The sequence below is a fragment of the Pyxicephalus adspersus genome, chromosome 3 (assembly GCF_032062135.1).
Source record: "Pyxicephalus adspersus chromosome 3, UCB_Pads_2.0, whole genome shotgun sequence".
Lineage (NCBI taxonomy): Eukaryota > Metazoa > Chordata > Amphibia > Anura > Pyxicephalidae > Pyxicephalus > Pyxicephalus adspersus.
The window spans coordinates 61,495,129-61,519,736 of NC_092860.1; the positions used below are offsets into that span (position 1 = coordinate 61,495,129).

General features: G+C 37.0%; 1 protein-coding gene across 11 annotated transcripts in view; it reads right to left on the reverse strand.

The window, feature by feature from the left end:
* The window catches only part of KDM4B (lysine demethylase 4B), a 189,640-nt gene that overhangs the window by 147,587 nt on the left and 17,445 nt on the right, over positions 1–24,608 (reverse strand). For 9 of the 11 annotated variants that reach the window (XR_011919846.1, XR_011919848.1, XM_072404900.1 and 6 more), the window contains 2 exons: positions 24,224–24,338; positions 23,951–24,144 (listed from right to left, as the gene is read on the reverse strand). Coding sequence is in view for 8 of the 11 variants with exons in the window: in XM_072404900.1 (XP_072261001.1) it covers positions 23,951–24,144; positions 24,224–24,338 (309 nt within the window). In the remaining 3 variants the exon portion in view is untranslated. Of the gene's footprint in view, positions 1–1,421; positions 1,476–21,654; positions 21,735–23,950; positions 24,145–24,223; positions 24,339–24,608 lie in introns of those variants that run through there. The other 2 variants (XR_011919847.1, XM_072404907.1) reach the window with 2 other exon arrangements.

The window sequence follows — 24,608 nt, forward strand, 5'->3', positions numbered from 1 at the left end:
GCCATTGACATGCTACCAATGGATTGGCGTAAGGCCAATGTGTTTCCTATCTTTAAAAAGGAAGCAAAGTCATAAGTGTATAGTCGGTAAGTTTAACTTCTAAAGTTAAAAAGGTCCTAGAGGGTTTGATAAAGAACCACACAGAGGAGTTTCTGATAGAAAATAATATTTTAAGTGATAGTAAACTTGTTTAACAACTTCGGTCTTTCTTGAATACATGCTGAGACAGCAGGTAACACAATACTTTGTCTCCAGCGCACATCCAAAGCCCCTGATCAACAGTACTCCATAAAGCTGGCATCTCCACTTGAAAAGGAACTGCACTCAGATTTTTCAATAAAAGGCTAAAATGCTGAGGAATTGAAAGAGGGTAAGGCAAGATATCAATAAAAAGACCTATGAAAGGGTCAAACCCCTCAATAAAAATATAGTACTGTTTTAAGGCAACAGCAAAGAACAACACACTAGCAGAAATAATACACTCTATTATGGACATCGCAGATTAATTGAAAATATGTATATATATATATGCAAATCTAAGGCCTAATCCTCACATGAATACATGCAATTAACACATGAAAATGCATTTAGAAATATATTGATTCCACAGTTTATGAACAAATTGAAACTCTCAGTTACCATGTGGGTACAAGACATAACACTACATAACTATAAATATTGTGGCACCAAAGATTGAGGTTTTTAGTTTAAGTAAAATTCAAAATGTATTAACTACACATATGAAGAAATATCAACAATTTGAACACATGAAAGAGTTAAAATATCACTGTGATAGAGGCAGGTAAATACATGGTTTTTTGATACACAGTTTACATAAACTGAATAGTTTCACTTAAAGCGTACCTAAACTCACAATTTTCACTTTACATAAAAAGGGTAGACAATCCTTTTACGTAAAGTAAAAATTCTGTTAGTTTTGTTTTTAAAAAAAAAGGGTGCAGAACCGCCTTTTAATTTGGCGATCGAGAATAAATGGGAGCGCAATGCCTCCCGGGTTACCTACATTACGCATCCCGGGAGGTTCTTGGGGGCTCCTTCTGCGCACGCCCGAGGAGCCTTTTCGTGAAAGGGAAAAAATTAATGCAATTTTTTTCCCAGGAAGAAGAGGCGAAGTTGGCCATGCCAGGAGCGCCGGCACGAAGAGGGATGCCGGGATGACGCGGGACCTGATTGTCCGCCCTGCGGGATTAAAAGTAAGTAAATTTTTTTATTTTGGGGGACTTTTGAGTTTAGTTCCTCTTTAATACATAGTTATCATATATAGGATAGTTTCTCTCTGCTTCATGAGACCAGAAACTATAGAAAGATAATTGAAGTACATATATATATGTATAGAAATATAATAGATAAAAATACTTCTATTACTATTTTCCTGAAATAGAGAGCATATACAGTGGTACCTTAGTATAAATCCTTAATCCGTTCCAGATCCTTGGACTTTTAGTAAACAGGACCTATACCAAACAAATTTTTCCCATAAGAAATAAAAGGAAACCGATTAAAAAAATCCTATTGTTATTGGCATATTATACATTGATGGGGTTGTATAGAAAAATGTAACCACCTGGGCGTTTCACTGATGTCTGGATATCTGTACCAAAAGCGGTACTGTTTTTCATGAAAATAAATAAATAAAAAATACTGAAAATGCAATCATTTGGTATACTGTATAGTACTATATTTTTCTAAAACACCTCCCTAGTGTGGTAAATTTTAAAACCGAGTACAACGTCACATACCTATAGACAAAACCACATAAATATATTTTGTATTATTTTGTATTGGATTGGATACAGGACTTTGTATTGAATCCAATACAAAATATTTGAATTTCCCGCCACGCCCCCGTCGATGGACGTATGCACTGACATCATCAGCAATCGCCGAGGGACACGGACACGAACGCCGGGTGTTCTAATTCTTTCCATACTTCCATGTACAATGTTGTATGACAATCAGATTGCAAGGTCACGCTTATTTATATTTTTAGCTACCCCACAGCTGGTTCAGGGTAACCGATAGCAAGTTTTCTTACCCCGAACCAGGTGCGGGCTAACCGCCCAAGTGGTTAAACACTGCCTAATACTAAAATACATAAATACAAAAGCAAATAGATTAAATAAATGAACATTTAACCTCACTTTATCTTGCTGAGAAGAGTCGAGTGCCTACTGGGATGGTGCTGAAAAGGGAGGAGGAGGAGGAGATGTTAAGTAATTCACAGAGAGATATAGCGCGGGTTGTTCACTGAATGGTAGCAACTGGCGTACTTACGCTTGTGGGCAGTCGTGGCTTTGTCTCGAGAGAGGTAATTAGGGGAAGCGCTAAGTGTTATGACTCATTATGACCCATACAAGTTCTAGCACAAAGGTTGTATACCAAGCAAAAGTTTTTAGGTCCAAATAGGACTTATACCAAGTTGGACTAAGTTTGAGATCATAAAAGATCTACATCGGTTTGCTCGGAAACTTATTTTTAAAACTAAATTTGATAAAGATAAAATTGACTAATGTAATCTAGATAGGATAATAAAAACCACACCCAACTTTACAAGAAATGATTTAAAAATCTTGATTTGATGGAATTATGGGATGCATGTGAGGATGAATTACAAACTACCACTCCTCAAGAAGGCCACATTTTTTCCCTTACGTACAAAAATAAGTACCAATCCATCCTTACATATCAACAAAAATATAGTAATATTTTTGGCATGTGTGACGGCGGAAAATGAAAGCACCTCCTTTTCAGGCTTCAAAAGTAATCTTACACATAAGCAACAACTAGCCCTTAAGTCTTCACAGGAAAACCCTGACTTAAGCTACGTACACACGTCCAACGGTTCTCGCCAGATAATCGGCTCAGGGCCAACATCGGGCGAAAATCTGGAGTGTGTACAGTGCCAGTTGTCCATCATCCAAATGACCGTCCTGACGTATCCACGGATGACGGACGACTAATGATCACAAAGCAAGGGAAGGGGTAGAGCGTGCAGCATGGTGCCGCTACATCGCTGCCCCCTCCCCTCTCCATAGAGCAGAACGGTGCTGTATGAACAGAACTCCTTCATGTATAGTGCAATATTAGTCGTTGGAAAGGATCCTGAAAGATCCTTTCCAACGACTATTATTGCCTGTGTGTATGCGGCTTTAGCCATTAAATCAGCCGATAAGGGTGTTATTATGAACCAGTATATCTCAGTATATTGGAATGTGCTTAAACATTCTTTCCAATCGAACTTGGTATAAACCCATTGTGACCACAGACATGTTGGACTTTTGTTACAATCGATGTGGAAACTTTGTACAGTATTATCCCACAAACTTTGGGTGTATCTACTGTTGAATCATTTTCTTCTAACCCAAGCAAGAACAATTTACTACTACAATCAATTGGAATTCATTTTCACCCACAATGTGTTCGTATTTGATGACCAACTATAACTCACCTTTGATGACCAACTATACCTCCAGGTGGTCCATCCTACGCCCACCTGTACTTGGGTGGTTGGGAAAGATCTTTAATGATAGACGAAGTGGCGTCAGTTTTCCTGTCCCATGTGGTTTCGTGGCACAGGTACATCTTCATCCTTTGGGATGGACCTTGTTCTCTCCTGAATCAATTCTTGCAATTTATAAACAAAAATTAATTTATTCCTATCAAATAACATTTCTAGATCTCCTATTCCGAAATTGGATGATGGGTCTCTTATTACCACTCTATATAGAAAAAAAATCAGCAGGTAATACTATTCTTTCAGCCAAGAATGCACACCCTCTACATACAATCAAAAGCATAACACTAGGACAGAATCTTAGGTTTAAAAGAATATGTTCCAATGAAGTAGAATTTAAAAAACAAGCAAACCATTTGAGAACTCCCCTATTAAACAGGGGATGGTCTAAAAATGTTTCAAAAAGGCCTATAATAAGGTATTGTCACACTTACCTCTTCCCCTCTAAAATACAGGCATCTCTATCCTGCGCAGTTTTGACTCTGGGCGTGCCTTCATTCCCAAGATTTATAAGCCTTGTCCAACTCACTGGCCAATCAGGAAATAGCCCTTTACCATCCCTGGCTATTTAGCTAGCTCAGACACAGCGCTCAGCGTTCGCACAACATGTCTCCATTGTGCCAAGTCTCTAGTTCTGTTGAGTCAGTTCCTGTTCACCTGGTGCTTAATTCAGTGTTTTCTCTGCCCAGCTCCTGCGTTAACCCCTCGTTGTCTAGTCTGTTGGTTACCAGCCAACTTTCCTGTACTGTTCCGGTGTTCCTGTCGGTCTGTGAATATGCCTTCTGTTGCTTTCAGTGTCTCCTGTGTTCCCTGTGCCCGCAGTTCCCTGTTCCCTGGCAATTGACTCCTGGCGTGTGACCTGACCTCTATTGCTTGCTGCCGGCTTCGACTCTGGCTTTCCTCGACATATTTTAAAATGACTTATTTCTTTCCTGTTAGGCAAGAGTTAACCGAGTTCAGCCCCTCTACATAGGCGCCTATCTAAACGCTTACGATGCCTGATCAGAGGAGCCGCCTGTGGGTAAATATTGCAACTTTCCGCAGGCTAAACCTCGGCTTTGCCATCGGACTAGATTTTCGCACAAAAGTCACAAGCACACACACGTTCTTGTTTGCTTCTATGGATATATATATAAATAATTTTAACTACTACAGTTATTGTAATAAAAAAATTAAATATATATATATACATACATATATAATTATATAGTAAATAATTATATTTACTATATAGTGAATTTCTATCACCTGTGCACCTAAATTTGAGCATATATGTGTTGTTTAACTTGCTTTTTTCTTTTGTCTTTTTTTTCTTGGAGGGGCTGTTGTTTTGTGTGTTATCCTAATTAATCTATGTTGCTGCATTTGATACTTTACTTACCCTTTAGCACATTAGCTTTTTTTTTTTTAACTTTGAATGTTTTAATGTCCATTTTGCAATTTTGAAGTCAATGTTAATGCTATGTTATTGTGTTTGTGGCCATATTGTTTGATTGCAAAATCCTGCTTTTATTACCACTTTTCAATGTCTGTCCTGCATAAATATTTTCTAATCCAGATTTCCACCCTTGATAGGCCAAAATTGCATATTGGTTTGGTAAGTATTTTTTGAATGCAGTATTTGTTGGGCCATTTTTTAACTATTTTGGCTTTACATGGAAGTGTGGGTTTACATGTGTTTTGTTTGTCATTTAGTGTAAATTTAGTGATGTGATGTGTTTTTTTTTGTTTTTATATTTTATTGTGACCTTTTAGCAAATGTTTCTTTTGAATAAAGTTGTTTGTAAAATGTTGTCGTTTGTTTTTTGTTATGTGATCTCCTTTCCTATCTCCCAGAACACACAATTTAAAAAGACAATTGTGATTGTTTTGAAGCGGTTTTCTTCTCTGAATTATTTGTAAGGCTAAAAACAGCACAATTTGTCTTGTTAAAACTCAGTTGTTTGATGAGCATAGTTGTGCGCCAAACTTCAGGAATGTGTGGCTCATAGTTGTGCACCAAGGCAGACCCGCTATGTGCGCCTGAACTGTGTTTTATCAGTTGAAAAATGCACAGTCCTCATTCAGGTAAGTTTGTATTTTTTGTGTATATTGCTTGTTTTGCTTCATATGCACTCATGTATGTATAGACATGAGTGCACATAAGGCAAAACATGTATGTATGCATTAAGATGTGTGTACATATACATAGAGAAGAGAAATTTTAAGAAGAAATAGGCAAAGAGGGCTTTTTGGACCATATTGCTTGACATTGCCTATTTGTTCCTATGATTTCCGATATCGTGGGCTTGGCTACAAGCAACATTCATGGATGATATTGCTTCTGGTCAAAAGAAGGAATCCACCTTTATGTGCTTCCACTACCAAGCTCAGGTGAGTAAGTCAATATATATAGTCGGCCAAGATCTAAAATTCCATTCAAACCTGCAGAAACATCCTGAAGGGATGGAAAAGCAAGAAAATGTTTGGCACAAAGTGGATTTGGCCCTGGAAGTTTTAGATACTAGTACTATTTGTTTTGTGTAAATACCTAATTTATGCATACACTCCAGTATTTAGGAGCATTAGGTTAAGCAAAAACACAACATCTGTTCGTTTCTAAGAGTGCGAGACCCTGCTTGTGAGCTTGGCAATCAATGTGATTTGATGTTGTGCTTGGCAACCTGGACCTCCTTCCAACACCTTCAGGTGTGTTAGAATGAGTATGCAACTCAGTGGACAACTAATTGACAACCAGTTTGGACAGCAAGTAGAACTATGCTTGTATACAATAGGGCTAAGATCAGGCAGCACAGCACAATGACAACAAACCTATACCACTACCACTAATGAACAGAGGAGTTGTGTTTTTGTAATGTCATGGAACTGAGGCAAAAGTTAGTTATGTATAGAGATTATATCCAGCTTGATAGAAATTAGTTTGCAGTGTTGCAACCAAAAGAAAACATATCAAAACAACAAGTGCAACAAATGTAATTATAAATGAAGGAAGTTTGTGATTGAGTAGAATGTAACATAAAAAAGTAGCACTTACACAAAAAACATCAAGCATTAAAGATTCAAACTGACTTGTAAAATGGACTGGAGATGCGCACAGAACAGGGCGCAGGTGTGCGCTAATCAATTGCTATCGCCTCACCATTGAGGTTAACGTCTACTCCTGAATCGCGCAGCTGAAAATGAATCGCCTTAATTGGCGTATTTGAGATCTTTGCAGGAAACTGGCAGGTGAGTTCACTAGAACTCGGGCCCGACTCGCGGTAATAGAGCTTGCTGACCGGAGCGTACACGCATTTCATTGATAAATCAGGGTGTATGTAATCTCTATACATAACTAACTTTTGCCTCAGTTCCATGACATTACAAAAATGTAGTTTTATGTTGCAACAACATAAACAATTACACATAATTCACCTATGTCCTTGTTAAATACACATGCACACTTCAGAAGTGTTTCAGGCACTTGCTTTTGTGGCTCTCTGCTGTCTCCCATTTCAGAAACCAGCAGTAGTCGCCCAGCATGTTGGGGTTGCACCGGCTTCGATACCTTGTTTCCATAACAGAAATGTCCTGGTGGAACCTCTCCTCTTTTTCATCACTCACATCACCCAAATTTTGTGGGAAGAAGTCCAGATGGGAATGTAAGAAATGAATTTTAAGTGACATTCGGCAGCCAAGTGGATGGTATGCTGTTTGCATATTGTTCACGAGTTCAGCATGGTTTTCAGCTCGCTGGTTGCCCAGAAAGTTTTGTGCAACTAGCACAAATAAATCCCAAGCAGCAAGTTCAAGTGGGCTGAGTTTTGGGGAGATTTGGGGACCAACAAAAATGCCTGCTTTCAGGTTATAGCAACAGTTATAACTTTTCCAAATTTGTCTTTCAGATACTAAAAACTTATACCATCACGATCCATTGCAATGACAAAGTTTTTCATTAATCCAAGTTTAATATAAAGTGGCAGAAGGTAAACTTTCTGTGGATCAGTGAGTGATTTATGTGTCACATTGTACTTGCGAACAGTGTGTTCAGATCTGGGTGGCAATTCTTTCACTTTGTAATGGTTGTCATCACGACTGTTCCACAGGCACAGAAAGCACATATATTTTGTATAACCCAATTGCAGGCCAAGGAGTGCCACCACCTTCAGGTCACCACAAACATTCCACTTGTGTTCTGAATAGGTAATAAACTTCAAAATGACTTCTATGGATTCATGTTTCTTTCATTCCTTCGGCATGAGCAAGAGGAACAGATGGTTTTTCGTTACCTTTATGCAGCAATACAGCTTTCAAACTTGCCTTGCTCGAGTATATGAACAATCTCTATTGCTCTGATATGTATTCGTAACCTAACTCCATCATCAGATCACGTTGGTTCAGAAGCAAATGTCTTTCTCCAGCATGTAATAACCTGCAAGCTTTCTGTGACGATCATGAAAGTGTGAAGTTGTCGTTCCTTTTTGTAGAAAATTCCATGTTTTTATCTTAAGTCAGTTCAGACATCTCTTTTGACAAAGACAGAGATCATCTAAATCTGATTGGCTTAAAAACTGTGGCTTACCCTCCTCAAATTGGGGTTCATAATTATTAACATCGACATCATCCTCCTGTTCCTCAACTGACATGTCTCTGTCAGTAACAATAGATGTAGGAGGGACTGGCACTGGATTCTCTGCAACATGTGGCACTGGCTTTAGAGCAGATTCACAATCAGGATAGACGATTTTTGACTTAGTCTTCTTCGAAAACCCAGCAAGGTTACTCATACAGAAGTAGCAGTCTGAGTGATGGTCTTTTGGCTCACGCCAAACCACAGGCACGACAAAAGACATTTTATTCCTTTTCCCTTTCAACCATTGTGTTAGGTCAACCTAACACACCTGACAGCACATATGAGATGCCCAGCTTTTATCCTGATCTCCAATTTCACATTCACAGTAATACTACAGGTACAACCTGTAGGCCAGAGATGGCTTGCACCTAAATAAAAGGGGGTCTGCTGTGCTAGGGAACAGATTTAGGGGAATGGTGGAGGAATATTTAAACTAGGACGGGGGGTGGGACAAATAAATAAGGTGGCAGAAAGGTTAGTCAGGGGTCAGCCACTAGTGAAGGGTGGATTGGGGATAGTTGGGGGGAGGGTTATGGATAAATGTATGGAGCTTCCCATGTTACAAACATTCGATTGTGCAGTACTAGTTGTAATGAAAATCAAAACAATTTGGCAAACAATGGTGGTAAATGCAGAAATGGTTTAAAGAGCCTGTTCACAAGGCTAGAAGTGTAGCAAACAAAATAGGGGAGTTGGAAGCCTTAATGAGTGAAGATAGATAGAAAAAGCAGAAAAATGTGCAAGTGTTTTAATCATGGGAGATTACAACTACCCTGACATTGACTGGAGTAACTGGTGGCACTACAGGAACAGTAAAAGGGAGGAAACTTGTGAATTTAATACAAGATATTTGTATAATACAATTTATAGAAGCCCCAACTAGAAATGATACTCTTCTGGACCTAGTTCTTTCTATCAATGCAGAGCTTATAACAAATGATGTGCATATTTAAAAGAATCTGGGTAGCAGTGACCATAATATGATTTCATTTAATGTAAGTTGTAAACAAGAAGCAAAAACAGAAAAGATAAAAACATTTAACTTTAGGAGAGTGCATTTTCTATTATTAAGGGGGGCTCTCTGTGACTTGGACTTGGGAGACAATACTGTCCCCAAAGAACACAGAACAGAAAAGGGAATGTTTCAAGTCTGTTCTACAAAAGCAAACTGAAAAATATATTTTCCAAATGGTAATAATTTTAAGAGGCTAAAATTAAAACCTATGTGGCTCACAGCTGTTGTTAAAAAAAACCATAAGGAACAAACAAAAAGGGCATTCCAAAAATATAAAAATTAAGGAGCACTTTCATTGTTTGAAAACTATAAAGAATATAACAAAAGATGTAAAAAGGAGATAAAATGTGCAAAACTTCAAAATGAAAGACAGAATGCAAAGGAAAGGCAAATCCCAATTTTTTTTTAATATAATAATAGTAAAAAGATCGGGTCTGAGCATGTAGGCCCCATAAAGATGTCCCTGGGTTATTAACTGGGGATAAAGAAAAGGTGGATTTACTAAACACTTTTTTTAGTTCTTTGTACACAAAGGAAAAAAGTCCAAGTTCATAACAGCAATGTCACTGCCTTAAATTGACAATGGCACAAAATTGATATGATTGAGAAACAGGCAAAATTATGGTTGACAAAGCACCAGGACCTGATGGATTACATCTACGTGTCCTCAAAGAGCTGAGCTGGGTTATTTCAAAGCCATTATTTTTAATTTTTAGGAACTCTTTAGTCACTGGCCTGGTCCCGATGTACTGGCGTAAGGCCAATGTGGTTCCTATCCTCAAAAAGGGAGCAAAGTCATTACCAGGTAACTACAAACTGGTTCGTTTAACGTCCATAGTTGAAAAGGTCCTAGAAAGTTTGACAAAAAAACACATAGGGGAGTTTCTGCAGGAAAATAATATTATAAGTGATAATCAGCATGGCTTCAAGAAAGACCGAAGTTGTCAAACAAATTTGCTCTCTTTTTATAAGGAAGTCCCTATTTATTGTACAGCGTTGCGTGATATGTTGGCGCTATATAAATCCTGTTTATTAATAATAATAATAATAATAATACACAGGTAGACAGTGGAATAGCAGTTGATATAGTGTACTTGGACTTTGCTAAAGCATTTGATACAGTACCCCACAGACGGTTATGCAAGTTAGGTCAAAAGGTTTAGAAAAATCAATCTGTAAATGGATAGGGAACTGGCTTAAAAACCACATCCAGAGAGCTGTAATTAATGATTCATACTCTGGACGGTCTAAGGTTTTTAGTGAGGTACCCCAGGGTTCAGTGTTGGGAGCTTTACTGTTTAACATCTTTATAAATATATAGAGTTTGGGATTAAAAGTACCATTTCTGTGTTTGCAGATGACACCAAACTATGTAATGAAATTAGGTCCATACAGGATGTCTATAATCTACAAGCAGACCTGGATATACTGTTTGATTGGGCAGCCAAGTGGCAAATGACATTTAATATAGATAAATGTAAAGGTATGCACTTGAGGGCTAACAATTTGCATGCTTCATACTGTCTAGGAGGAATACATATTTGAGAAGTAAGAAATGGAACAGGATCTGGGGGTTATGGTAGATCATAAACTTAATAACAGCATGCAATGCCAAGCTGCAATATCTAAAGCTAGTAAAGTACTTTCTTGTAGTAAAAGAGCAATAGACTGCAGAGATGGAGACATATACCTGCCCCTGTACAAAGCATTTGTCAGACCACATCTGGAATATGCAGTCCAGTTTTGGGCTCCACTTCACAAAAAGGACATTGTGAAATGGGAGAGTGCAGAGAAGGGCATCTAAAGAAAAAGGACATTGTGAAATTGGAGAATGCAAAGAAGGGCAACTAAACTAATAAAAGGAATGGAGGAGCTAAGCTATGAGGAGAGATTAGCTGAACTGATTCTAGTCTCCCTTGAGAAGAGACGTTTTAGGGAGAATATGATCACCCTGTTTAAATATATAAAAGGTCAATTTTGAGAACACTCTTCCCTATTATTCACTTTGATCATTACAAAGAACAAGAGGGCACTCTTTGCATCTGGAGGAAAAGAAGTTTAAGCTCCGGATAAGGAAGGGATTCTTCAAGGTAAGGTCTGTGAAAATGTGGAATCGGCTCCCTCAGGAAGTAGTTTCAGCAATTAGTTTTTCTAGAAGCACATAATATAACTGGGTATAAGGTTTTAAAGTAAAGATAAGAGACTATTGATCCAGGGAACATCTGATTGCCTCATGGAATCAGGAAAGATATTTTTTCCCCTGCTGAAGCAAATTGTACCAGGGACCAACTATGTCTTATAGGGTTTTATATCTGTAATTTGTTTATTTCCCTAGTGATTGAACTTGATGGACTTGTGTCTTTTTTCTACCTAACCTACTATGTAACAAAAAATTACAAGTGCAAATCAATAACTATTAGTATTCCTGAAAATTTTCCTTGTAAGTTATTATTATACAGTATGAGTAGACAGTATTACCATCAGTTGCGCAGCACTGTACAAATTCCACAGTAATGTCACTAGCTGTCCCTCAGAGGAGCTCACAATTTAACGTCCCAATCTCAGTCATATTTCTTTAATACAGTCTAAGGTAAATTTTGGGGGGTAGCCAATTAACCTAACTGCATGTTTTTTGGGATGTGGGAGTAAACCGAAGTATCCGCAGGTGAGAACCTGCAATCTCCATGCAGTAGTTATACAAAATATATTAATTGCAATTCAACAGGCATCATGTATGTCCTTACTTGTGAACGTGGTGTGTTTTAAGTAAGAAATTTCCTACATTCAAAAAGAGAATTTGTATTTGACAGGAAAAATTCAAACCTACCATCCCCGGTAGGACAACATTTCACAAAGTGTCATACATCTACTTCAGAGGGTGTATGGTTCATGGCAATGGAACACATACAACCAAATCCCAGTAGTGGCAACTACGAATTATTGCAAAAAAGGAATCTAGATGGATCTTTATCCCAAAAGCTAACATATATCCTGACCTGAACAAACAAATTACCTTTAAACCTTTTTTGTAATCTTTATATTGTTTAATAATACGAAATTTGTTGAATTTGTTGAAAGAAAGGTCTCTTAGAAACTTTATATAAATACAATGTTTTGGTGCTAAATATAATATTTCTATGTTATCTATATACATGTTTGACTTCCTGTTGGTATCTATATTTTTTATACATGTGATTTTTGAGTGTGTATTGAGTATGTTTATCACTTAAAATTTCAATTCAATGTAATTTTTCTGTTATATGTACTAAAATATAATATGTTTTTTTTGTATTTTGTTATTTGCTTTATTATTTTATATATATATATATATATATATATATATATAAAATATGTTACATATCACTGCAAATGGATTTTTGGATTATTTATTGTTAAATGTTCACCAGTTTTCCTTCCAAATATATGGAAAAATAAATGATGGAGCTGTATCTATTTTTAGTTTCTCCTCATTTAAATCAAGATATAATTTTTTTGATATGGGCAACCACCTCAAGATAGTGGAACCTTTTCTGTCATTTTATTTGGAGGTCTATAGGATCTACAAGTAAAGCCCATTATATTCATTAACACATATCATCAGTTATCATCATTGGGGGAACACAGGTGATTAGGATCCAGTCATCACAATGTAGGTTTATTATGGCAGCTGCTTTTGACCACTAGATTGGATACATCATGTGGTCTTCATTTTCCAAAAGATTTTTACCCTTTTGCTTCATGAATAGTGATAAACAACACTGATAAGGATTCCATAATTTATTTATATTCATATATTTTTTTTGTATAATGTTGTTAGTAATTGCACACACATATATTTTTCCTCTTAGAACATCAAGATCTAAACCAGGAACCTCTCACACACTTCCATATATATTTTGTTATATGGTTTGGTGTTTGTTTCACTAAGAAAGGGCATTACCATCATATCTCCTTCAGGAAAATCTGCAGCTTCTCTTAAGGAGGTACCAATTATAATTACATCTCACAGTCTGTAAGTTTTTGCAAACAGGCTAGTTATAAGTAATCTCCTATCAAACATAATTGTTTTGCTTTCTTGTTTTTTGCCTACACTATATATTTACTTGTTTAAACAGGTGACTACGGGTTACATAAGAGATAGGTACTGTAGGTGTGTTCTTAAGTTGAATTTGTTTGTAAGTCGGAACATTTTAAAAAAGAAAATTAGGACAGATGTTTGTCTCAACAAATTTTTTGGCAGCATGGTGTCACTGTCACTGTATAAAATCCTCACTTTGAGTTATTCACAAACAAAGCAAAAAAAAAAAAAACTTTATGAAGCCTAGACATTTATTAACTTCTGGAGCAAGCTGTGCTTTGATATGCAAAAATAACCAACTGCATGGTTTGTCCTGATCATTAAAAAATTATAGAGAGAGGTTGAAGAACAGCAAAAGACTTCTGCAAGTCATGTGAACAGTGCCCTCCCCCCATCAAACCTCTGTCCTGCACAGAACAAGCAGGGAAGCCCTGTTCGTATCTAGGAGTCATACGTATGTCAGATGTCCTTAACTCGGGGACTATCTGTACATATTTTGATTATTTTGAAAATTGTAATCATAGTAAAGTTTTATCCATTATATTCCTATACATTCAGAGGAAACCTATGTACTTCATTTATCTAACATAGTTTCTGGTTTGATAAAGCAGAGAAGGCTCTGTGAAACGTGTTACCAAGTGTAAATATCCTATATATAATAATTATGTATGAAGGTAAACTATTCAATTTATGTAAACTGTGTATCAAAAAACTATGTATTTACCTGCCTCTATTGCACTGATATTTTAACTCTTTTATAGGTTAAAATTGTTAATATTTTTTTCATATGTGTAATACATTTTGAATTTTAACTGTATTTAAATTGTGGTAAATAAACTTAAACTAAAAACCCCAATCTTTGGCGCTACATTATTTATAGTTATTCTTACAGGGGTGGATACCAGAATTACGAATTGAATATTCTGTCCTGGTCCCAGGCACCAGTATTCCTCAACTGCATAACACTAGATACAAAGAATTTTCAGAATTAGATGTAGTGCCTTCAAACTTCAGAGGGGGAGACACAGACATGAAACTCATACAGAAGGAAGTTAAAAAGGGCTTTTCCTTGAATTCTACAAATCATCTAGGGTTAAATAATGTAATATGTTACAAATCCTTCCTAAAATTTAAACCTAAAAAAGATATGAACTTTGATGTATAACTATGGATACATTAGTATATTGCTACAATAGATTTGCATCCAACAACATATGTGAAAACCCATACTTATGCCTCAGTTACCCATTTACCTCTCTGACGCATGAAAATGAATTGAATTTAGCATACAATATCTCCTTATAAACATCTAATGCATTAAACACAAATAACAGTAACGGCTCTTTGGCAAACATAAATAACTTGGTATATTATATCTGATTACCCTAGAATACTGCACCTAATCAAAATGGAGACCTGTAATATTACATTAAATTCTAATATTGAGAAATGTATCCAACATTATAATATAGCTTTTTGTATGTACGTGATATATTATTTCCTTCCTGGCAGTCTAATTATGACAGCATTTTTGCATGTCAAAGCAGTACAGTCTGTTTAAATTTCCCGCCAGGTCACAGCTCCACAATTGCCGCATGCTCACACATTGATCACGCCGGGACGCGAGGCCAGGGGACACAGATGCTGGACAGGCATCACCGGAGGATGCTACAGGTTCGTTAGGACCAGGTGAGTGCTTTACAATACCACTCCAAGTGTGGCTCGGGGTTACCGGTTTTAGTACTGAACATTTACCCCGAGCCACAATCAGGAATACCCCCAGGGAAGTTAATGGTTGATGAATATTTACCTCAATATGATCCATTATCTTGGATGTAAATTAGCAACACGACATAATGCTTTATGACTCATTTGCGTTAGGAAAGGCAGAAGGAGCTGGTCCTGGTCCTGGTGTAATAGGGAAAGGTTTGGGTTCTTAGAGCACTGGGCTGACTTTTCATTGGGGTACAACCTACATGCCAGAGATGGTTTGCACCTAAATGAAAGGGGGTCTGCTGTGCTAGGGGAAAATTTTGAGAAATGGCCAAGAGATGTTTAAACTAGGACAGAGGGGGGTGGGACAATTAAATAAGGTGGCAGAAAGGTCAGAAAGGTCAGACAGGGGTCAACCCTTAGTGGAGGGTGGATTGGGGATAGTTGGGGGGGGGGAGGGTATGTATAAGAATAATGAGATTCCCATGTTACACACAAACATTGGATTGCGCAGTACTATTTGTACTGAAAACCAAAATGATTTGGCAAACAGTGCTGGTAAATGCTGAAATGGTTAAAGAGCCTGTTCACCAATGCTAGAAGTCTGGCAAAAAAATAGGGGAGTTGGAAGCCTTAATGAATGAAGAGCATTATAACTTAGTTGGTATTGCTGAATCTGGGTTTTGTTCTTCACATGATTGGGCTGCCAATATTCCTGGTTATACTCTCTTTCGTAAAGACAGAGTCAAACATCTGTATAACCCGGCGATGCCCGGCCGGAATCTGCGTCCCCGGCGTGTGAACGTTGGGGATGCGGGACTAGGGAAAGCAGATGCCAACCGGGCATCTGCTCAAGAGCGTGTAGCATGGGGGCGGGGCCATGCGGCTGGAAGGTGGGACCAGGCAGGAAATTTTAAAATACTAAGTATGTTTAAAAGTACCCTCTTTTACATTTAAAATACTTAGTATTCATACTGCCAGGACGGTTAAGAGAGCAAATTTTCCATTATTAAGGGCGGCTCTCTGTGACTGTGACTGGGAGAGAATATTGTCCTCAAAGAACACAGAACAGAAATGAAAATGTTTTAGGTCTGTTCTACACAAATACATTGAAAAACATATTCTAATGGGTAACAAGTTTAAGAGGCTTAAGTTAAAACTTATGTGGCTCACAGCTAAATGTGAGACTATGTAAAAAAAAGCTATAAAGAACAAGACAAGGGCATTACAAAAATATAAAAATGAAGGATCACCTTCATCGTTTGAAACTATAAAGAATATAACAAAAGATGTAAAAAAGGAGATAAAATGTGCAAAACTTCAAAATGAAAGACAGATTGCAAAGGAAAGGCAACATCAAAAAATGTTTTAAAAATATTAATAGCAAAAAGATCAGATCTGAACATGTAAGCCCCTAAAGGATATCTCTGGGTTGGTAACTGGGGATAAAGAAAAGGCAGATTTACTAAACACTTTTTCTAGCATTGTCCACACAAAGGAAAATGGCAGAGCTCAAGTCCAAATTCAGAATAGCAATGTCACTGCCTTAAATGAGTCACAATGGCTCAAAATGAATATGACTGAGAAACAGTTGGGCAAAAATTGGGTTGACAAAGCACCAGGACCCGATGGATTACATCCACGTTTCTTCAAAGAGTTGAGCTCAGTTATTTCAAAGCCATTATTTCAAATTTTTAGAGACTCTTTAAATCACTGGCATCGTACCAATGAATTGACATAAGGCCAATGTGGTTCCTATCCTCAAAAAGGGAGCAAAGTCCTTACCAGGTAACTACAGACTGGTTACTTTAACATCCATAGCTGGAAATGTCCTAGAGGGTTTGATAAAGAACCACATAGAGGAGTTTCTGTTAGAAAATATTATAAGCCATGCTTCAAGAAAGAAGTTGTCAAACAAATTTACTCTCTTTTTATGAGGGAGTAAACAGGTAGATAGTGGAATAGCAGTTGATATAGTGTACTTGGACTTTGCTAAAGCATTTGACACAGTATCCCACAGACATTTAATATGCAAATAGGGTCAATATATAAGTTGTAAATATAAGTTGTATTAGCATATTGTTTTTGTTCTGTATTTCTGTATGTATGACCTTTTTTGAATGTATGGAATGGTATATATCACATTGTAACTATATTGTGGGAGGTCACATCCATCGGGCGTCACCACACACACACACATATTTGCACTTATGTATTCTTATTGAACTGCTGTAGCTTTCTATGAAGATTTTTGAATAAATACACAAGCTTTTTTTTTTTACAAGCTTTCTATGAAGATTTTTGAATAAATACACAAGCTTTTTATGATACAAAAGAAGACATTCCTGTTCCTCAACGCGCCAAAACAGTAATTTTTATTATTTTTTTTTACATAATGGAATTAGGTCCATACAGGATGTCTTTAATTTACAAGCAGACCTGGATGTACTGTTTGATTGGGTAGCCAAATGACAAATAACATTTAATAATGATATGTAAAGTTATGCACTTGTGGGCTAATAACATGCATGCTTCATACTGTCTAGGGAGAATACATTTGGGGCAGTCAGGAATGGAAAAGGATCTGGGGGTTCTGGTGGATCATAGACTTAATAAAAGCATACAATGCCAAGTTGCAATATCAAAAGCTAGCAAAGGAGACATGATCCTGCCCCTGTACACAGCATTTGTCAGACCACATCTGGAATATGCAGTCCAATTTTGGGCACAAAAAGGACATTGTGGAATTGGAGAGAGTGTAGAGAAGGGCAACTAAACTAATAAAAGAAATGGAGGAGCTCAGCTATGAGGAGAGATTAGCTGAAATGAATCTATTCTCCCTTGAGAAGAAAGACGTATGATCACCTTGTATGAATATATAAATGGTCCATATAGAGAACTCTCAATCCAAGTATTCACTTTGAGATCACTACAAAGAACAAGAGGGCACTTTCTGCGTCTGGAGGAAAAGAAGTTTAAGCTCTGAATAAGGAAGGGATTCTTCACTGTAAGGTCTGTGAAAATGTGGAATAGGCTCCCTCAGGAAGTAGTTTCAACAACTACTATAGATTGCTAGAAGCACAAAATATAACTGGGTAATAAAGCTTTAAAGTAAAGATAGCAGTGACCGTTGATCCAGGGAACATCCAATTGCCTCATGGAATCAGGAAGAAATTTTTTTCCTGTTGAAGCAAATTGTACCGGGGATTTTTTGCCTTCCTCTGGACCAACTATTTCCATAACCTACCTTTGTGGATACAGAAGAAGATACTATATATTTTGGTGGACTATATACCACAATATGATCTATGTCTTTGGGCATATATCAGCAATGAAATATTATGTTTCATGGGTAACGAATATATATTCAAAATATTGAGGGCTTTTGTTGGAGCGTATTAGCAATTGAACATTGGGCCCTATCTGATAATTCAAAAGATAATTAATATATGTAATATAAATCCTATTAATGCTTTTTTGGGGTATTTAAATGACCTGAGATCTGGTTTCACACTAAAGGATCATGGTTATTGAATAATATCAGAGGTCATCATTTTACAGATGACCAATAATAATAATAGAAAAATAAAATTGAAAATTAAAAAAGACTCCTCCTTCTGTGCATGCCCTATATTTGGTGTGCATCGTCAGGGCTTTCCTTATAATGTAACAAAAGAGCTTTTTTTTTTGTTTTTACATTTTTAGGAAGACACGCTACCCAATTTCATATACAAAAATCCTGGGAGGAATTAAACATGTATTAATACAATGCTGTATTTGAAGACAAAATTCCTTATCGATTTCTGTGATATCCACATTTGAATGCTGCCCTAATTCTCGGTGACTTTAATGTTGCAGTTCATTACCCCAACCATCCTTCCTCAGCAAAACTGCTTTCCATTACCTAATCCTTTGGACTCACACAACATAAACAGCCCCAAACACATTGCTGGACACATATTAGACCTGGTATTTTTCAAAATCTACACCTCACCTAGACACTTGCCATTTCCCCCTTCTGACCACAACCTCCTCAACTCCCCACCATTTCTCCTTTATGACCACAACCTCCTCAACTCCCCACCATTTCTCCTTTATGACCACAACCTCCTCAACTCCCCACCTATTTAATTCCTGCCCTGTTTTTCCACCTCCCAGACCAGGTCGATGGCAGAGTTATCGTGACTTTTTTCTAGGGCTGCCCCCACCCTCTGGAACTCTCTTCCTCATTCTATTCGGCTTGCTCCTACTTTCTACACATTTAAAAAAGTTCTTAAAACCCATTTCTTCAAACTCGCACATACATATTCTTTTGTCTAAAAGATACTTACTACTCACCCACTAATCCTTATCCCCTTTTTTATTATGTGCTACTTCCCCTTTTAGATTGTAGACTCTTCTGGGCAGGGTCCTCTCCTGTGTTTATATCTGTCTTTTGCTGCCCCTATTTAATGTACACTATTACACTATGTAATATGTTGACTCTATATATATCAATAATTACTGCTTATTAATAATAATAATAATAATAATAATAATAATAATAATAATAATATTAATAATAATAATAATACTAATAATCATCATAGGTCCATAACAAAAAATATTAGATAATTTCATTGGTGGCAGTGAAGGTTTTATGTTCACCAAATAAATCAGTATACCTAGCAGAAATAGGAAATATTAAAACTAACCTGTGTCTATATTGGAAAACCTTACATGCTGTATCCAGACGTGCCCAAGTTTGAATATACAGCGCCTCACCAGATAGAACAACACTAGGTCCCTTTCAGAGATCTGCAAGTTGCATAGATCAGAGACTAAATTACCTACCGTTTATGCATGTATGCCAGTACCAAGGTCCTAGGGGGGGACCTGTCAGCCGGTTTGTATTCTAGGCGGAAAACTGAAACCGGCAGTGACCTCACTTCCAGGTTCAGCGGAAGTCCTGTCACGGGGTTCTGGAACGCAAACAAGCATTCCAGGCACTTGCGCAGGCCGGCTCAGCCACGCAAACAAGCAGGACATGCTCTGCGTGTGGCTGGAGAGGTATTGAATTATCGCCTCAATGTCTCAACAGGTCCCATCATTAGGGGTGCTTGCCATTTCTAATAACCATGGATTGTTGATACATCACAGTTAATATACAATACAATAGAGCAGTATGTTATTCAATGTTGTTTTTTACAATATGCCTAGAATAAGTATGAAAAGAGTTATATTATGGAATTTATGGAGAAAAGGGAGAGCTTTGACACAATAGCATCTAAATGAACTGAAACAATGGAAGTACTAGGTGACATCAGCTAAGACTGCAAAAGGATGCAGAATCATGAATGTTATTTTTTTTTAATTTAACCCCTTAAAAACTAAAAAGGGTATTATTAAGACATTCATTGGTGATAAATACAGGTATTGATATATTGCTGGAGTGATAATTTAACAATATCTTAGCTGGTATGACACAATGATATCAAGCCATAATAATTTAGATGGAGAGATACACAGTGTTATATTTGCATCGAACACAAACAATTGTAAAGCTTGTTCGAATTCACAAAAAGGGTTAAAAACTCTTAAAAATTCACAAAAAGGGTTAAAAACTCAAAGTTTCATTGAGTCCAGGAAATGTTGTGGCTTTTAATGTATAAATCCATCTGGATTCCTTTTGCAATAATATTTTGTTCAAATCACCACCATGACTATCAAGGGATACATGTTCAAAAGGAAGTAAAATAAATCATATCAGCACTGAATTTGTACTGTAATTGTACATGTCCACTGAGGAGTGTTGTTATCTTCCCATTTTCTATTAAATAGATGTGTTCAAAAAATTCTACGTTTAAATTGCCTTTTCGTTTTGCCGATGTAAAAACTACTGCAGTTACAAATGGCTATATAGATGATACCCATTGAGTTGCAATTAGTAGGATGGAAGGTTGTTGGGTTATTAGTATAATTCAAGGGTAAGATATGTTTACATTGTGAACACGTCATACATGGTGTTGTTAGATTTTATTTTTTTCAGGGCTACAAGTTCGTGAGGCAAAGTGACTACGAACAATTTTGTTTCCTATTGATGGTGCCTTTTTAAACACCATTTGAGGTTTATCCGATCCCAATTTATGGGTAAATATATATATTTATTGGAGTTTACAAGAAAAATATAATACAATGTACAGTAAGGATACCAAGTGCAAGTGTCAAAAATACAAACACCGAAGGACATACAAAGGCTCAATTACAATGGTCAAGAGTGGAAAAAGACAAAACAAAAGGCATTAATTAGATTGAAACATAACATTATTGTCCAGGTCAGGTCACTTTGTCAATACGCTTACATCTCAAGACCAACAATAAAGATTGCAACATAACAAGTAGAAGCCCAACTTGAGCCTTATTCTTGCAACATGTGTGGTAATATTATGAATGAGTAAAAGGAGGTTGGGACCTGGGAGGAAAGGACAGAACATGCTCTAAATTTATCTATTCGTTGACCTTATCAACCCAGAGGGCAAGGGAAGGGGCAAAGGTCTGCTTCCAATATAGCAGTATAAGTTGGCAGACAGCCGCCAACAGATGACAATGTATAGTTTTCTTATATATCCCAGGAGTTTTAGGCATTATAGAGAGCAGAACCATTTTCAGGGAGGAAGCCAGGGGAACACCATATAAATCTGAACAAATAATAAATATCTCACCCCAAAACTGTTGCAGAGTCAGACACGACCACCAAATGTGGAAGTAGTCCCCCTCCTCAATCCCGCATCTCCAGCAAACCCTGGGAGCAGAAGAGAACATACGATGGAGAGAAACAGGAATTTTTTACCATCATGACAGAATTTTGAAGTTTTTTTCCTGTGTATAACCACATGCATACCAAAGATTTATGTGAGTCTGCAATCTCATGTCCCAAATCCCTATGCCATATAGGCACAAATTTAGGTGTGGCGGAGTCATAATGCCCAATAGGAATTTGATATATTAAGGAAACCAGGTGCTGATGGGGTTCAGAATGAGTACAGAGTTTCTCAAACACGGTCAGTGACCAATGTATATTGGGTGAGAGATGCAGATTTACAGAAATTCGATAATTGCATGGATGTCAACCAAGAGCCTGGCTTGCCTGGCTTAAGGCCAACCTTCCCTTAAATCCCGCTAACCTGGTTTGGTTTAATCCAAAAAAGGAAGGACGGGTTGTCAAACAAGGGGGTGAGAGGAGAGGGAATTAAGAGAAAGGTGATCCCTAATAGAGTGCCAAGTCGTCAGAGTAGCAATGGTGAGAGGGGAAAAAGAAATCTAATTAGATTTTGTTTACTTGAAATGTTAGTTGGAGGAAAAAGTAAATCTTGTCTGGTTTTGCTACATACGCTCTTTTCAGAGTTTTTTTTTTTTTTTGCTGTATCCTCTTTGTAGGTGTTTGGCTTGTATCTTAAATTCAATACCATTGGAACATTTTCTCCGAATCCGCAGGTATTGTGAATAAGGAATACGCTAAATGAGAAAAAATGGATATGAACTAGTAGCATAAAGAAAAGGTTTGCTCGCAGTCAACTTGCGGTAAAGAGTTGAGGCTAAGGAGTTATCCGATTGCCTAATGACTGTTATGTCCAAAAACGGAGTTTGATTAAAATTTAATTGCATTGTAAAACTTAGATTGAAAGAGTTGTTTTGGAGAAGATTAACCTTCTGAGCAGTAATCCCAAGTGTGGCTCAGAGTAAGAAAAAAAAAAAAAACAGCTGATAGCGGTAACCCTGAGCCACACTGGGGTAGCTAAAAAAAATAAAGACTTACCTGGTCCACCTGGCATCCTCTAGTGTCCTGCCTGTCCGATCCCATTCTCGCATCCATGGTTGCATCCTTTTCCTTTTCGATTAGTCCTCCGATGATTGCACGGATGTTACCCCGCAGTTCTGGTGACGTTGGTGCGTGCGAGGGAGCGTAGCAGGAATTTTATATTATTTTGTATTGGATTCAATACAAAATACCTGTATTGAATCCAATACAAAATAATCTTTATAATTTATTTTATATATATATATATATATATATATATATATATATATATATATATGCTACTATACAGTTATATTACAGGTTTCAGTACTTTTGATATTAATGCACCCTTGTTTTAACAGATTTTTGTGTTTTTTTATTTAAAGGTTATTATTACATTGATTAAATATTGGATTAAATATTGTGAGTTATGCCTTAGAATTACGGGCCAACAATGTAAAATAAATTTCCATGAAAGACAATGTACCGCTTTTAGACATATAAATCCAGACAGAAATGAACTGCCTAGGAGGTTAACAAACTTTTGTAATTCATCTACTGTACCAGTCCAAATGACGTAAATATTGTCAATAAAATGCTTCCATAAAAGGACAGAGATTTATATAAAGGGCAGAGATTTATATATAAGGAGAGAGATCCTCTTGTGCAGAGGATCTCTCGCTCCCATCCACCCAAATACAGATTGGCAAAGGTAGGGGCACACTTGGGTGTCCAAAGCTACGCCCTGATTCTGTAAGTAGGTGGAATAATCAAACACAAAGTAGTTTCTAGAGAGGATGAACAATAAAAAGCTGTATACATCTCTGTGGATACATCTCTTTCAATTAAGAATTTTCTAACAATTTTAATGCCTAGTTCATTGGGAATGCTTGAGTACCAGAAAGGCATCTGGTGGTATGGTAATTCCTTCAATAATCTTTAGCTGATCTAGAGTGTCCCTTAAAAAAGTAATAAAAAAGTAAAAAACAAAATTTCGAGTTCTCCATTTCAAAAACTAGGTCTAACATATGCCATAAGATGTATCACGTGATATTTTCCCTCTTTTTAGAGGTTTAAGTATTCTGTACTTGAGTTGGTTAAGATGGGTCACTTGCTCTGAAGGTTGTTTGGGACCTACAGCCACATTTTAGCACAGAACCCTGGACATGTTGTAAATTACAAACTGACTTATAGCAGGTACCACTAATATTTAACCTTACCATGATTTAGGTTCACCAAAGTGTAAATAGTTAACGCTGTAGAGATCCATGTCCTCAGTGTGCCAAGCAAAAGTTGTTTTCCACATTCCAAAATAGAGGTAGGGTGTATTAACACCTTCAATAATAATGCCACACTCATGCTCCACCATGTCTAGTAAAGTATTTAGACTGGCAATGTTCCACAGATTGATGTCCTATGAAAATTGAAAGATCAGTATTAAACCAAAAGCTTCTTCAAAATATGTTTGAATAAAAGCAAACCCATTTGCTTACATTATCATAGAGAGATCCACTGATATCTGCTCCATATATGGGAGACATGAAAGTCAAATTCTTCCAATATTTACGCTCCAAATCATCAAAGTCTTGGTGCCGTGGGGTACAGTACCTAGTGATGATACAGAACAAATTATATCCCAAGCGTACTTTTTATTTTAACTTTGTTGAAATATAACAACTCTCACAGCTTCTGACAACCCTACCACCTATGCCTAAAAATGTCAAATGAACAAATACGAGTACTAATACTATACTTTAGAAATGGAGAAATTCATTTCACCAGGTTCCCAGAAAAAGATGCCCTGTATCCATAATTCCTTTACCAGGTCTACATGCAAAAGGCTGTGGCACTGAATACCCCAAAACTTGAAAATTTAGT